The 13,702-nt window shown below is 38.9% G+C and overlaps 2 protein-coding genes across 2 annotated transcripts; one reads left to right on the top strand and one right to left on the bottom strand.

The window, feature by feature from the left end:
• The first annotated feature begins 915 nt into the window (after nt 1-915).
• Nucleotides 916-3,081, top strand: LOC147852442 (pentatricopeptide repeat-containing protein At3g09040, mitochondrial-like). The gene has a single exon (XM_087333906.1). The coding sequence runs from the start codon at nt 916-918 to the stop codon at nt 3,079-3,081; it is 2,166 nt and encodes a 721-aa protein (XP_087190032.1).
• Nucleotides 3,082-6,413: 3,332 nt separating this feature from the next.
• Nucleotides 6,414-10,292, bottom strand: LOC147852441 (hydroxyacylglutathione hydrolase cytoplasmic-like). The gene is made up of 5 exons (XM_087333777.1): nt 10,063-10,292; nt 7,604-7,682; nt 7,415-7,528; nt 6,817-6,993; nt 6,414-6,737 (listed from the first exon to the last, which is right to left on the bottom strand). Exons 1-5 carry the CDS (start codon nt 10,275-10,277, stop codon nt 6,663-6,665), a joined length of 660 nt encoding a protein of 219 aa, XP_087189903.1. The 5' UTR covers nt 10,278-10,292; the 3' UTR covers nt 6,414-6,662.
• Nucleotides 10,293-13,702: the final 3,410 nt, after the last annotated feature.

Genomic DNA, 13,702 nt, shown 5'->3' with positions numbered 1-13,702 from the left:
TATGTATCAATAAACTTGAATAAATAGTAAGCACATATATATTACTACATAGTACGTAATATACTCGAATGCATTGGCAATATATTCTGTTTCATACGAATGTAAACGAATGCGTATGTTCTCCAAACATTCTTATGTTTTTTATACTTTTTACCATAACTTTCTTACAAAAGTTAAGGTAAAAATTACCTTATAATAGATAATGAATACAAAAGTATGGTATTTACCATACTTCGAGGGTGTTTACTATATGTACTTGAACGATTGATCATTCTCGAATGCGAATGTGCGTATGGTAAGTATGGTTCAAACTTCATACTATGTATATATATATTATTATGTAAGAAGAATGGAAGAAGATTGGCGCGATGAAGGAGAGAGACAGAGAAGAAGAAGAAGAAGAAGAAGAAGAAGAAGGTCAATTTACCGGCCCGAAGGAACTTGTTTTTGAGCGGCGTTTTCTGCATTCCATATCTGCGTGGAAGAAAGGCGGCGCGATGAAAGACAGAGACAGAGAAGAAGAAGAAGAAGAAGAAGGTCAATTCACCGCACAGAAGAAACTTGTATTTGAGGGGCGTTTTTTACGCCATGAAATCCAACCTCCTTGATTGGCCTTTTCCTTTGTGGCGGAAAGTTGTTATGGACTATGTATCTGTAATCCCTCCTTTTGCGCCATATTAAGTTAAGCCGATAAGATAAAAAAAACTAGAAGAAGACCGTTTTTCTTTTCTTACTTTAATTTGATGTTTTTTTTACAAAAGAAAAGTCTTCATTATCCTATTGGATCAGTCGTTCCCACCCAAAAGCACGTTTTTTTCAGTTTTTTTAGCACTATTACCGCCAAGCATGAATCTCTCATGTCATCCATTTAGGATGCATAGATGATGTTTCCACAGCGTTGATGTCAAGCTCAATATGTCTCGCCCTGGCTATGCTTTCGTAGCTTCTCTGAAAGATTGTGCCAAGCTGAAGGATGCAAAAAGAGGTGGTGAAATACATGAAGAGGTTGCCCGAATTGGGCTTCTGGAAACCAATCTTTTCATTAGTAGCGCCTTGATTGATATGTATGCCAAGTGTGGCTTGCTTTCTAGGGCTCATGAAGTGTTTACAAAGATTCGGGCTCCCAACGTTGTTGCATGGACAGCACTCATTGCAGGTTATGTTGAGCATATGCAAGCAAAAGAAGCCCTTGGGTGTTTGAGACAGATGTGTCTCAAAGGTGTCTCTCCTAACGCTGTTACATTTGTATGCTGCGTGAAAGCTTGTGGTGACTCTGGACCCATGAATGAAGGCCAGGAAATACATGCAGAAATGGCAAGAATGGGTTTTCTCCAACACAACCATCTTGTTGGCAGTGCTTTGGTGGAGATGTATGTGAAATGGGGGGCACTTGCAAAAGCACATGATGTGTTTAGCAAAATTCCCGTACGGAACAGGTTCACATGGAACACTTTGATTGCAGGATATGTAGAACAAGGAATGCCTGGAAAGGCACTTGATTATTATGAAGAAATGCAAGTAGTGGGCCCCCTTCCAGACTCTTTCACATTTGTTTGGAGTCTGAAGGCTTGTGGAAATCTTGGAAAAGTTGATAAGGGCCAAGAAATACATGCTGAAGTGGTGAGAAAGGGATTATTGGTAGAATATATCATTGGAAGTACCTTAGTTGATATGTATGCCAAATGTGCCCTGTTTTCCATAGCTGAACAAGTCTTTGATGAGCTTCCTGGTGCTCGTGATATTGTCTCATGGACTGCAATAATTGCAGGATATTCTGAACATGGCTATAGTGAAAAAGCACTCAAATGTTTTGAACAGATGAAACTTGAGGGTATCTCACAAGATAGCATCATATTTCTTTATGGTTTGAAGGCATGTGGCAGCATAGGGGCTGTAATCAAGGGCAGAGAGATACACGCTGGAATTGAACCTTTTCAAGGAAACCTTTTTCTTCAGAGTTCCTTAGTTGACATGTATGTGAAATGCGGGTTTCTGGAGGAAGCAAAGGAATTGTTTGACAACCTTCCTGTACGAGATGCTGTTTTATGGACCACAATTATCACAGGATGTGCTGACCATGGCCACGGTGAAGAAGCACTCAAGTATTTTGAACACATGCAGCATAATGGTATCTCCCCAAATTCTGTCACATTCGTGTCATGTTTGAAGGCTTGTAGCAGTTTAAGAGACAAAGACAAAGGTGAAAAAATACATGCCGAGGTTGAAAGGATAGGGTTATTGGGTAAAGATCTGACTGTTGGCAATACCTTGGTTGATATGTATGCCAAATGTGGTGTGATGAGTAAAGCACAAGAGGTGTTTGATAAGCTTCAATTGAGAGATGTAGTCTCGTGGAATGTTTTGATTGCTGGATATGCAGATAAGGGGCATGGAGAGGAAACAATGAAGTATTTTGAAGTAATGCAAGATCAAGGTGTTCTGCCAGATCATCTTACATATATTTGCGGCTTGAAAGCTTGTGCCATTATGGGAACAATAAGAAAAGGCCTTGAGATCCATAATGAAATTGCAAGGAAGGGTTTTTTAGAAGGTGATATAGTCATGGCCAGCACGTTGGTCGACATGTATGTCAAATGTGGTTATCTGGGCATGGCAAAGTCTGTGTTCAGCAATCTTCCAGTTCGAGATGTTGCATTATGGAATTCACTAATTTCAGGATATTCCCAGATTGGAGAATGTGAAGATCTTTTAACTGTTTTTGACAGAATGCTAGGTGACGGAATAAAGCCTGATCCAGTGACCTTTATTGTTGTCTTCAATGCATGCAGTCGTCTGGGTTTGTTCAGTCAGAGTGAGACATTCTTCGAGGCCATGAACAAGGAATATGGCATTATTCCGTGTATCGAACATCAGACCTGGATGGTTAATCTTCTTGGTCATTCAGGACAATTTGACAAGGCATCAACAATCATTGAGAAGATGCCATTATATCCTAATCATCCAGTTTGGAATTCAATTTTAAGTTCTTGTAGGAACACAGGAAACTTGAATTGTGCAGAGCAGATTGTCAATTGTGTGCTTCTGAGACAGGGAGATGCTCAAGCATGTCTCAATATTTAGTGGTGACATTGTATGCTTTACAGGTTCATGAGAAATTTTGCAAATGCTCCTCTATGCACCATAACATGGCGAAGGACATCAGTGTTTTCTCTATCAAGAGTCCCTCTTAAAGTTATCCCTTCCCTCTTACATTTCTTGAGTATCGAAGAAGTGATCCAGCCAGGATATCAGAAGAGGTTCCAGGGTTATAATGGCTGTGGTACCAAGCCTGTGGTGGTTGTTCATCTTTTCTAACATGTAGACCAGAGTACAAGATGATGGGTTTAGGATAAAAAGTTGGACAAAGTTATTAAAGGAGCAAGAGTCTCAACCTTTAAAACCACCAAAAGCCTCATTAAAAGGTGGTTACGACTATGTTATTGCATATGAACTTGGTCTTGAGGATTTATCAAGGACATCGGGGAGGGATCAAAATGGTGTCAATTAGAACACATGTCAACATACCCAATCTGTTCACAAATTCATTGCAGAGCCCCCTAGGACAATGGGGAATTTATTGCAGTTATGATTGGGAAACTTCAGCTGAGGTTTGATAACAAATCTATGAGAAAATTCTAAAGAGACATGGGAACTCAACGGAATAGAAAAATGAAAAATTAATTCAGGTACTCAAGCTCTTCTTCGTCTACTGACGGTTACAGAGTTTCAACTCTCTCTCACTCTCTTTCTCACACTAGTTACACTCTAATGCCACTAATAATTCATCATACCTAACCACTTGCCCAAAATATATTTATACTCATATTCATATATGACTATTTACAAATATAGCCTTGGGTCGACTTTGGCCGATTCAACTAGTCAAATCGATTATTATTCGTTTTTTCGGCCTCGACTGAATTGGGAATTGGGATGCTGACGACCCATTCGACTTACTCTTCTCTCCAACTTGTGTTCCTCCCATCGGAGGGACCAGTTTTCCCAACAAATTAGTTGTGGATCATAGCTATCAAACAACAATGGGGGTGGAACACCCATACCATATGTAGACACTATGATAAATTGCATATCCACCATCATTTCAAAGTCTCATTGATAGGACAATAGTGGATGGTTTAGGTTTGAGGAAAAATTTATGTGGATTTGGTTTAGGTTCATGCTTCATAAGCCATCTCTCTTCTTCTTTGTTGTTCATCAAGCATTCATTCATGCTCCTCCGGGCTCCCTAATGTGGAGGTTTCCATGAAGGAGTTGTCATGGAAATCTCCATGTGACCCTTTTCCTGACCCAATATTTGACTGACGGATTGGGTCAAAACTTTTTGGTGGAGGCCAATACCTGAAGGCCATTATGTATTGGGAAACAAAATGTCTCTGTAGTGTTAAAATTGTTTTGAGCGTGGGAGCATTTCACCAAATTGCAGACATCCCACGCGAGAAGGAGGTATTGCCCCGATTCTACACCGAGCATAAGAGCAGAGGCCACAAAATCAAGTAAATGCTCATAATATTAATTTAATGGGAGTTAATAAGAATGATGAAGTAAGGGAGTCAATAGATATAAGTTATAACCCGTGGGAATGTCATTAAATGGAGAGTCATATGATGTTTTAATAGGAAGGAGAGCTCAGATGGAGGACCAAGAAGAAGGTTTGAGGATCTAAATCAGGTTTCATAATCAAATTAAAGGTGTAGCAGAGAACACAATAAAACCTAGGAATAAGCAAGAAAAGAAACCTCGAGAATAAACAAGGAGAATAACTATCTAGGATTACCAATTAGGCATCAAGAGTCATATTCATTGTTGAATTATTTGAAAGAGAAAAAAGTGAATATGACATTTGCCCAAGCACTAGAATTAGTTCCTAAGCTATGTAGAGAATCGAGGAAGGTGGTGAGTATTTCCAGGAAGAACCACCACTATTGTAGGCAAAGTATGTGCTCAAGAGTAACAATGGGCACGGTTCGATTTCAAGACAAAGAAGCTGACCCGAACCGTTTATATAAAACAAAAACCAAATCAAATCGTTTATGAACTCTCAAGTATTTATGAACTCTCATGTTGAATATACATATACATATAATGAGAGTCAAAATATGTTGAATATATGTATCCATTTGATGAGAGTAAATATATGTTGAACATACATCTCCATATATGGCTTGAAAAGTGCATGAACTTTGTTAATTTTGCGATGAAAAAAAATCATGAATGCCAATGCTTTTTAGCTACGTCATGCAATGAACTTGAGGCATAAAATTTTGTGAGCTCTACACTTGTCTTTTTTGGGATATTTTTAGGCCCAACTTTATTAGCTATTTTATAAAAGTGGTGTAAAGTCACTAGTGGGTTTAGGAGGGTAAACATGGTAGCTCTAAGAGGCTGAATAAATATCATTATGTTGTTTTCTAATAACCAACTGAACCAAAGTCTCTAATGTAGGATCTTTAATTGTTTCACAAAGGTATGACAATAACATAAAGTCACTCCTAATGGAATTACACTTTCTTTTTCCCATCCAAGAAAAAAGACACAACCTTGGTGTGCATAATAGGCCTATGTAACAAATATAATGATTTACATCAAACCATATCCTTACACCTCCATTATTGGAAGAATTATGATTAGAAGATCAGCACACATTTGTTGCTCCCAGCTTGCCTCTATGGACTCTATCAAAGTGAAAACTAACATGTAACATCAAACGCAGTCATCATGAGGATGGTAGACATTCCTTGTGGAAAACAAATTTTTCCCATTTCCTTTATCTCGTTATTTCTCCAAATCAAGAATATTTGCTTTCATCACTTGTTTAAGGCACTCGTCACCCATTGTTACAAATCCCTGATCACCAATTCGAGATGTGCTTTTGGCTCTTTGACTTGACAACAAGACCAATGCCATTCAGTGTGTCCAATTCAATGCCTTACAGACACCTTGAATAATTAATAATGAGTGAAAACTTGGGCAACCTCCTCTCTATCCAAATTTGTTATTAAAGTGTCCACTTGGACAGTCCATTTGTTAGTTATGTATTTGATAATGCCCTTGGACTTTTTAATGCTTTTGGCTCCTTGATTTAACAATGAAACCATCGCCATTCAGCAAGTGTCCAATTAAATGCTCTACGAACACCTTGAATTATTAGTAATGACCAAAACTTTGGGCAACTACCTTTCTATCCAAATTTGTTATTAAGGTTTCCACTCGGACAGTCCATTAGTTATGTACCTCATAACATGGTCGACGTCTTATATATAGTAATTTGTGTTTGTATATAGAATCATCACAACTCTTCCATCCACCTGCTCAAATTTTCACTTGCATAAAGAACCTTCGATATGTTTGGAAATTATCTCCATAGACCATAGGATAAAGAACCTTGTGAAATCTAAACGAAAAAAATGGTAATTACAATTTTTTATGGCAGATTGGACACAACTCTCCTGCAATGTATATTAAGCTAGTAATTCCATTGCAACTTTATTTTTCATGAATTTAACTGAATTTGATTCCAGGAGCTTTCATTACTGCAGGCTCATGTAGTTGATGTTAATTTGGACAGTACCCTCATGCAAGGCATACAAAGAAGACAGCATTAATTACACAATCTCTACAGCAGAACCGCCATATTCTCCACATTAACCCTTCCATCCATCTTTCCAGCGCCTCAAGGCCCCCATCACCTCAGTTGGATTCCTAAACCCAGTGGCATCCTGATCAACAAAAGCTAATAGTATTATATTTTTAATTCCATTCCATACACTACAATTCCATAATACTCAATCATTATACCTGTATTGATTTCACATTAACACGCATGAATGGATTTGTCTCCAATTCTTCACCAATAGTTGATGGTACAGTAGGTTTACTCACTGCTTCCTGGTCTTTCGACCAAGCCAGTTTTCTTTGAAGGGCTACATTATCTGGTTCAACTACTGATGCAAAGCTCAAGTTTTTTACAGTATACTGCAGAAACAAACCAAATACATACAAGGTGAAGCAAAGCATCCAGAAGAGAAAGAAAGAGAGACATTAATGTGTAAGAAATCATTGAGGAAAAAAGAGAGAAGCAACAAATATGCTTCTTTTGTTATAAAACAACTTTCAGGGAGCACTTAACGCTTGACCAAGCATCTTCAAGAACAACTTTACAAGGAAAATGGGTGCTTTGAAAAAATCACAAAAACTAGATATTTACTAGGAAAAACAATAAAAAAGTCACAAAAATCTACAGTTTAGTATGATTATGTAGATATTCAACAAAACGTAAAAGGAGAATAAAGATCCTCTGTTTTTCACTAAATTACACTACATGCACATAATGGGTAATGAGACATCCAAGAAAATAATGTAAACTTTAATGTGTGATTATGTTTAACAAATCTACCTCATGTCCACAAAATACTTGGGTGTTTGGAGCCAACGCAGCTAGCTTCTGGCAAAGAGAGTAGTGCATTTGTTCAGGTGTACCTTCAAAGAACCTTCCACAGCCTCCAATAAACTGTTTATTCAGATCCTTTTTTAATATTTGCACTATCTAGCTAAACATAAAACATGAACATAGAGTCCATCTCACCAAAGTGTCTCCAGTAAAGATAGCTGAATGATTTTCATTGATATCAGTCACATGGCAGCATATGTGACCCCTTGTGTGACTGTAAATATCAAGAATTAACTTTAGATTTATGAATGTCATTGAGGCGCATGTATCTTGTGTGGTGACGATAAATGTGGTTAAATTAAGTCAACATAATAGGTGCCTTGTGTGAATCTCTTTCTACGAAAGTTCAAGGCAGTCTGTGTCTAGGTCATCATGGCCTGATGGTTCTGATCTCTGAAGACCTCTGTATTGTAAGTTGTGACTCCATGTGAAACCAGCCAAGCTTAACAAACAAGAAAGGTGGTGGAACATGATATTAAACTTTAATTAGCACCCACTGCTCATAACGTTATAATTTTAACACTGAAGTTACAACCCACGATTAAGATCTAAAATTAGACAGTTTCCAAAAGCCTCAGCTAGAAAATGAGTGGCTCTAATCTCTCATGACCTCTGTATTGTAAACCATTACTCCATGGTAAACTGGCCTTAACATATATGACAATGGTGATGGAACATGATATTAACCTTTAATTAGTACCTGCAAGTTAAAGTTTTACACTGAAGCCTCTATGATCCAAAACAGAGCTTAAAAGCCTCGGCCAAGGAGTGAACACGAGTGCTCATGTGAATTCACCCTGCTAAAAACTTTAACTTGAACTTTACAATTCACAAACCACCGGAAGGAAACTAATCTTCACAGCACAACCAATCCAAGTGGATGACATGCAGAAGCTTGCAGCCTGCATAGCAGTTAGATCAAAACAAAAACTCTAGGAGGAGCATCCCACTCTATATCAATATCTACAGAAAGATGACATGGAGCATGGTGCTTCGTGAAGCATAAGGTAACAGTAATAGTTTAGGGAAATTTTAAATGGCAAAGTATGGTGGAGAAGAAAAGTAGCCAGAAAATGAAGATTGTTTGAGGAAATCAAGGAGGAAGTTATTTTGAACGCAGATTATAATCAAGTGATGAAGCAAATGAATATAACACTTGTAGAAACTATCCTCTGGAACAAGCAAGTCATATGATGGATTGCTAAGAATGGTAGACGAGGAAAGTTGAGAAATAACAAATATGCTTTGCACAAATCAAGGGAGTTCATGTCAAAAGAGTGCCCACCATTCACACACATCACACATTAAAAACAAGTGATGGAGCAAATGGTGGAACCAGCATATTAGATCATGCCTAAGATGGTAAAGAGGAAATATTGCCAGAAAATGGACATGCTTTGCAGAAATCAGGGAGGTACTTCCCCTCAAAACGAGTGCTTCCTACTCATACCCACATTAAACTCAAGCGTCTGATAGTACGGAAGTTGTAAAATCAATAGCAGTTTCACTTTCAGCATATTTGGAGCTAAAATTTCGGCCACATTTTTGGAAATTTGAATATACATGTTTTGTGTTGTAAGCAAATGGATAAAGGCCAACCAGCTCCTTGGATTCAAATGGGAATTTGAAATATCTGTCGGACAGCTGCAGACAGCTCACTACAAAATGAAGATGTTGCAGGTCAGGATGCAGACTTGAAGTGTCAGCTCCCTGTGATGTGAAGCCATCAAACAATTAAGGCAATTCCAAAAGTAGCAATGGAACTTTGGAATGGATAAGACTTGATTCAACACTAGGGATCAGCAGACATCGAGAAGCCATGGCAGAACCTCATTTAGGACCTGATGGATTGGTAAACAATACACCCAGAAGAAGAATTTATGGATTCAAATGGGGAATTTGAAACATTGGGAGGATAGCTGCAGAGACAGCTCACTACAAAATGAAGACATAGAATGTCAGGATGCAGTCTTGATGGCAGCTTCCCATGATTGGAAGCCATAAAGAATTAAAGCAATTCCAAAAATAGAAATGCAACTTTGGGATGGACACGACACGACCCCATTCACGGCTAAGGATCAACGAGGAATACACCAGAAGGCAGGCAGGGAGGGCCGAACATCCTTTAGGACTTTGTATTTGGATCGGTGAATAATTATTCACCAAGACGTTGGAGGGGATAAAAAAAAACTTCTTTAGGTATATTTTTAATTGCTACAACGAGAGACTTCTGCACATGTTTCTATCGTTGGACAAATACTCAAATTGGATGTTACCAGTGACAACAACCTTACACAAATTGATATTATATTTCCACATACTTATTACTGTTGATGAAACTCTAGATTCATTATCCTCCATGATGCCCATTGACAAATTTCATGAGCCATATATCCAAGAAGATTGACTTATACTCCACAAATGCAGAAAGGCCATCTTACTGTTATGTGGCTTGAATATGACAAACTTTATGCAGTTCAACCAACTATGAGTGTCTGCTTGATATGAGTCCTTGGATTAAGTTCACATAAACTGACAACAAAAAACATTATTACATGGAATTTAAAGAGACTGCAACAGAAAAGTAGGCAAACCAGGGTGTGTGGATAGCCTTGATTGTTATCGAGTCTCCCAAAGATACTTCGTCTCTATCTCCTAACACATCTGTCTGACCTTCAACATTGTCTTCTAAGCTTCCGTAGACTTTTATGCCAGGTATCAGCTTCTTTATCTTCTCATTCCCTCCTGCGTGATCCCTGTTAAATGTCCCAACTTTCTTTCCTTCCTGCTCTGAGCTCTCTCTCGTCATAAACCTCACCCCTATGTGAGAATGTTGTTTGAACAAGGCAGTCTTTCTCATGCCACCATAGAGTAACCTTGTTAAAAAAATTGCATTAGCTTCTAACCTATCCACTCAATTATACCTTTTACTTGAATTTTATGTAGGGCCTAACTAAAGTGACTTTCTAACTGGGCTGATCATATGATGATCCATTGGTCTACAAGTTGTGGCTCCGTGCACCAAGGACCATTGGCCCTCAGCTGTTTCACATTGTCAGGTTCTATGTTATCTTGCCTCCCAGATTCATAATCTTGAGATCAAATCAGTTGCATGATCCTTGGGCCTTTTAGAGGAAGATAACTCATATGACAAAGACTTTGAGAACTGATAATGCTCAAGAAAGCTTGCCAAGCCCTATCTTTGTGAAATGCATAGAACTCCGTTTCAATTTCATATGCATTAACATCCTTAACGAGAACCAAATATGTAGGTACATGAGTTTTCATTATGTTTGGAATAGCAGAAGCTGAGATAACAGGTACAGATTCTCCTCTAAAATTTACATCCCAAACATGGGTCTTTCTTTGATGTACAATGGTAATCTTTTTGCTGCTAGTTGGATAAGAGGTTTAATTACATCAAGAAGAAATGGAGAAAACATCTTGGTCTAAGCATCTGGAAGCCCAATGTACGGTTGGACCATGTTGTCTTGAACAATATGAAGAAAAAAGAAAACTTTCTCGCTATCATCCCCATTGCCTATTCTTTGAGATTTTGATATGTATTCAAGTCTGCCCTTCAAATGAGTTGCAAAATCTATTTAGAAAGTACTAATTACATATATTACATATATATTATAGAGTAATTGCAAATAATTTAATGTCCGTATGCAATTTGAAGCATCTTAATATGAAGCCTTACCTAAGGCTTCAAATGAAAAGCCAAATCTAGGAGACTAAATGGAAAAGGATGGCTTTTGGACCCTATAAGACATAAAAATGGATTTGGTGAACACATAGAATTGATTTTTTGCCTTTTCTTTAATCTGCTATATTGTTCCCTAGAACGAGGACTCGTGGCTTGTTCTTGAATAATTCATCAATCCAATGCTTGGTTCCTTGATTGATCCATCAATGCCTTGATAGTTAAGGTAAGTTGACTTTGATCACATCAACAATGTCTTGCTGGGTTTGATCGGGAACTATTATGTTTGTCGATAATCTCACTTTGAGAAATTAGTGTTGGATTGATCCAACCACTTGGATCTGATTTTTAATAGAATCTCTTCATTCTTCTTTTAGTTTACTGTTTGATTGATAGTTGAATAAGGCAAGGGGAAATTCCCATGCTTCACCTCTGAAAAAAAGAAATACTCAGTCCTGTCATTTATCCACACTTCTAACTTTTAAGTGAATTGATATAGAGTCGGTTTACTTAAAAAAGTGAGTTCATAGGCTTAACTTTAACATTTGAATGCACACTCGTCTACTCATACTAGAATCCAAAGCAAGCTTTTGTATGGATCTCTCTCTCTCTCTCTCTCGTGAAACATACAATTATATTAGTAAATGTGTGTGTTGGGTATTAGGATCGAGTATAATCACCATTACACGGGTATTAGAACATGTTTTGTGGCTTTTTTCCTCAGATTGAGGGTTCCCAACAAATGCATTAACAAAAATAGAGTGGTTGTTCTCTTCATTTTTATTTTAGATTTTAGCCCAAGTCATTAGTTAAGTCTCTCATCTCATTCCTTTCACCACATTGAAGCCAATGAAGAGTTGCATGCGATGGATCCAACATTTGGAATTAAATAGTTCGCAAAAACTTTAGCAAAGAGAATTACTCTATCATGCCCTTTTGGAATATATTTGTTGAGAATCAAGCTCAACTTGGTCTAGTGTGTGAACTCACCTTGAGAGTGAATAGACACTCCAACGGTCAAGAGTCACCACTATGTCACCTCTTTGTATTCTCGCATTTAGTATGAGTCATAGAATCATATTCTATGACACATAACTTATGAGCTTTCACATTCCCCATGCTCCATGAGTCTTGTAGTTAATGAAAAGAGAGGGTGACTATATAAAGCACCCTCCTCCCACCTTGTATTTAGTTGAGTCTTTCTCCTTTGTTAATATACTTTTACCTTGCTTATTCTCTGTGTCGTATTCCTTGTCTCTCTCACTCACTCTCTCTCTATCATACACACACATAACTCATATCTCTTCCGCTTCACAAGAATCCGTCTCTTGATTCTTTACATGGTATCAGAGCGATTTGGTAGCTCGATCTAGCCCATTCGCCTCATCGTGGTCGTGTGTGGTGCTCCACGCCAATGACCAAGGATCGGCGCATCGCTATCGTAGCTTCGCTACATAGCTCGCATTCGAAGAGAGAAGAAGAAGAAGAATCGACATAATGAATACTCAAATGGGGAGCGCTCTCCCTACCGAGAAGTTGGATCGAAACAACTTCGCATCTTGGGAGTACAAGATGCACCAATACCTTGTCGGACAAGGCTATTGGAGCTACATCAAAGGAGCACATGAAGACCGACCCGCCGAAGCGGCTCCCAAATACGCGACATGGGAGCAAGCCGCAAGCCGCGTGATGTATTGCTTGGTGACATGTGTTCACGATCACATTCTTGGCTACATTCGTGAAGCCAAGACGCCGAAGGAGGCATGGGAAAATCTACGAAAGATTTTCGCGGCGAACACAACCGTAAGAAGGCTTCAACTCCGCCAAGAGTTGAACAACATTCAACAAAGGGACATGTCCATCACGACATACACCTCGAAGATCAAGGAGCTTTGCAATTCGCTTGGCTCAATAAGCGTAAATATCGATGATGATGAGATGGTTCAAATATGCCTCGGCGGCCTCGCACCACGGTTCGGCGCGATGTGAACCGCCGTTCTAGCACGGGAGAAATCTCCCTCCTTCTTCGAGCTCCAATCAATGCTATTGGTCGAAGAAAACCACATGCGTACAAGGAGAAATGAGTCGGAAGGCCACATGCTCTACACGCACTCGAACGAAGGAAGAGGACACAGATGGTTGAGAGGCCGATTCGGCCAAGGACAAGGCGGATGAGGTCCGACCTACGATAACAACTCCCAATTTCGGCCGTAAAACGGAAGCCAACGAGGAACCTTCGCAAGAAGGGGGAGCTTCCACTCCGGCCCAAGCCGTCAAAACGCAACCGAATGCGGATATTGTGGAAAGCTCGGCTACCACGAAGAAGAGTGCCAAAAGAAGATGCGTGAATCGGCTTCCACAAGCCAACAACTCACGAATTATGGACACAATTCCGACTACAAAGATTATAGCGGAATGTACGAGAACAACTTCGACTACAAAGATTGTGGCGGAATGTATGCACACAACTCTGACCATGGCGGAATGTTCATGATGAAACATAGAGCAAACTCTATGTCGGCCTCTAC

Source organism: Azolla caroliniana, unplaced genomic scaffold (assembly GCF_043228905.1).
Source record: "Azolla caroliniana isolate FFs.n. ecotype wild unplaced genomic scaffold, voAzoCaro1.0.p SCAF_18, whole genome shotgun sequence".
Lineage (NCBI taxonomy): Eukaryota > Viridiplantae > Streptophyta > Polypodiopsida > Salviniales > Salviniaceae > Azolla > Azolla caroliniana.
The sequence above is the reverse complement of the archived record's forward strand: the minus strand, read 5'-3'. Positions and strand labels throughout refer to the sequence as shown.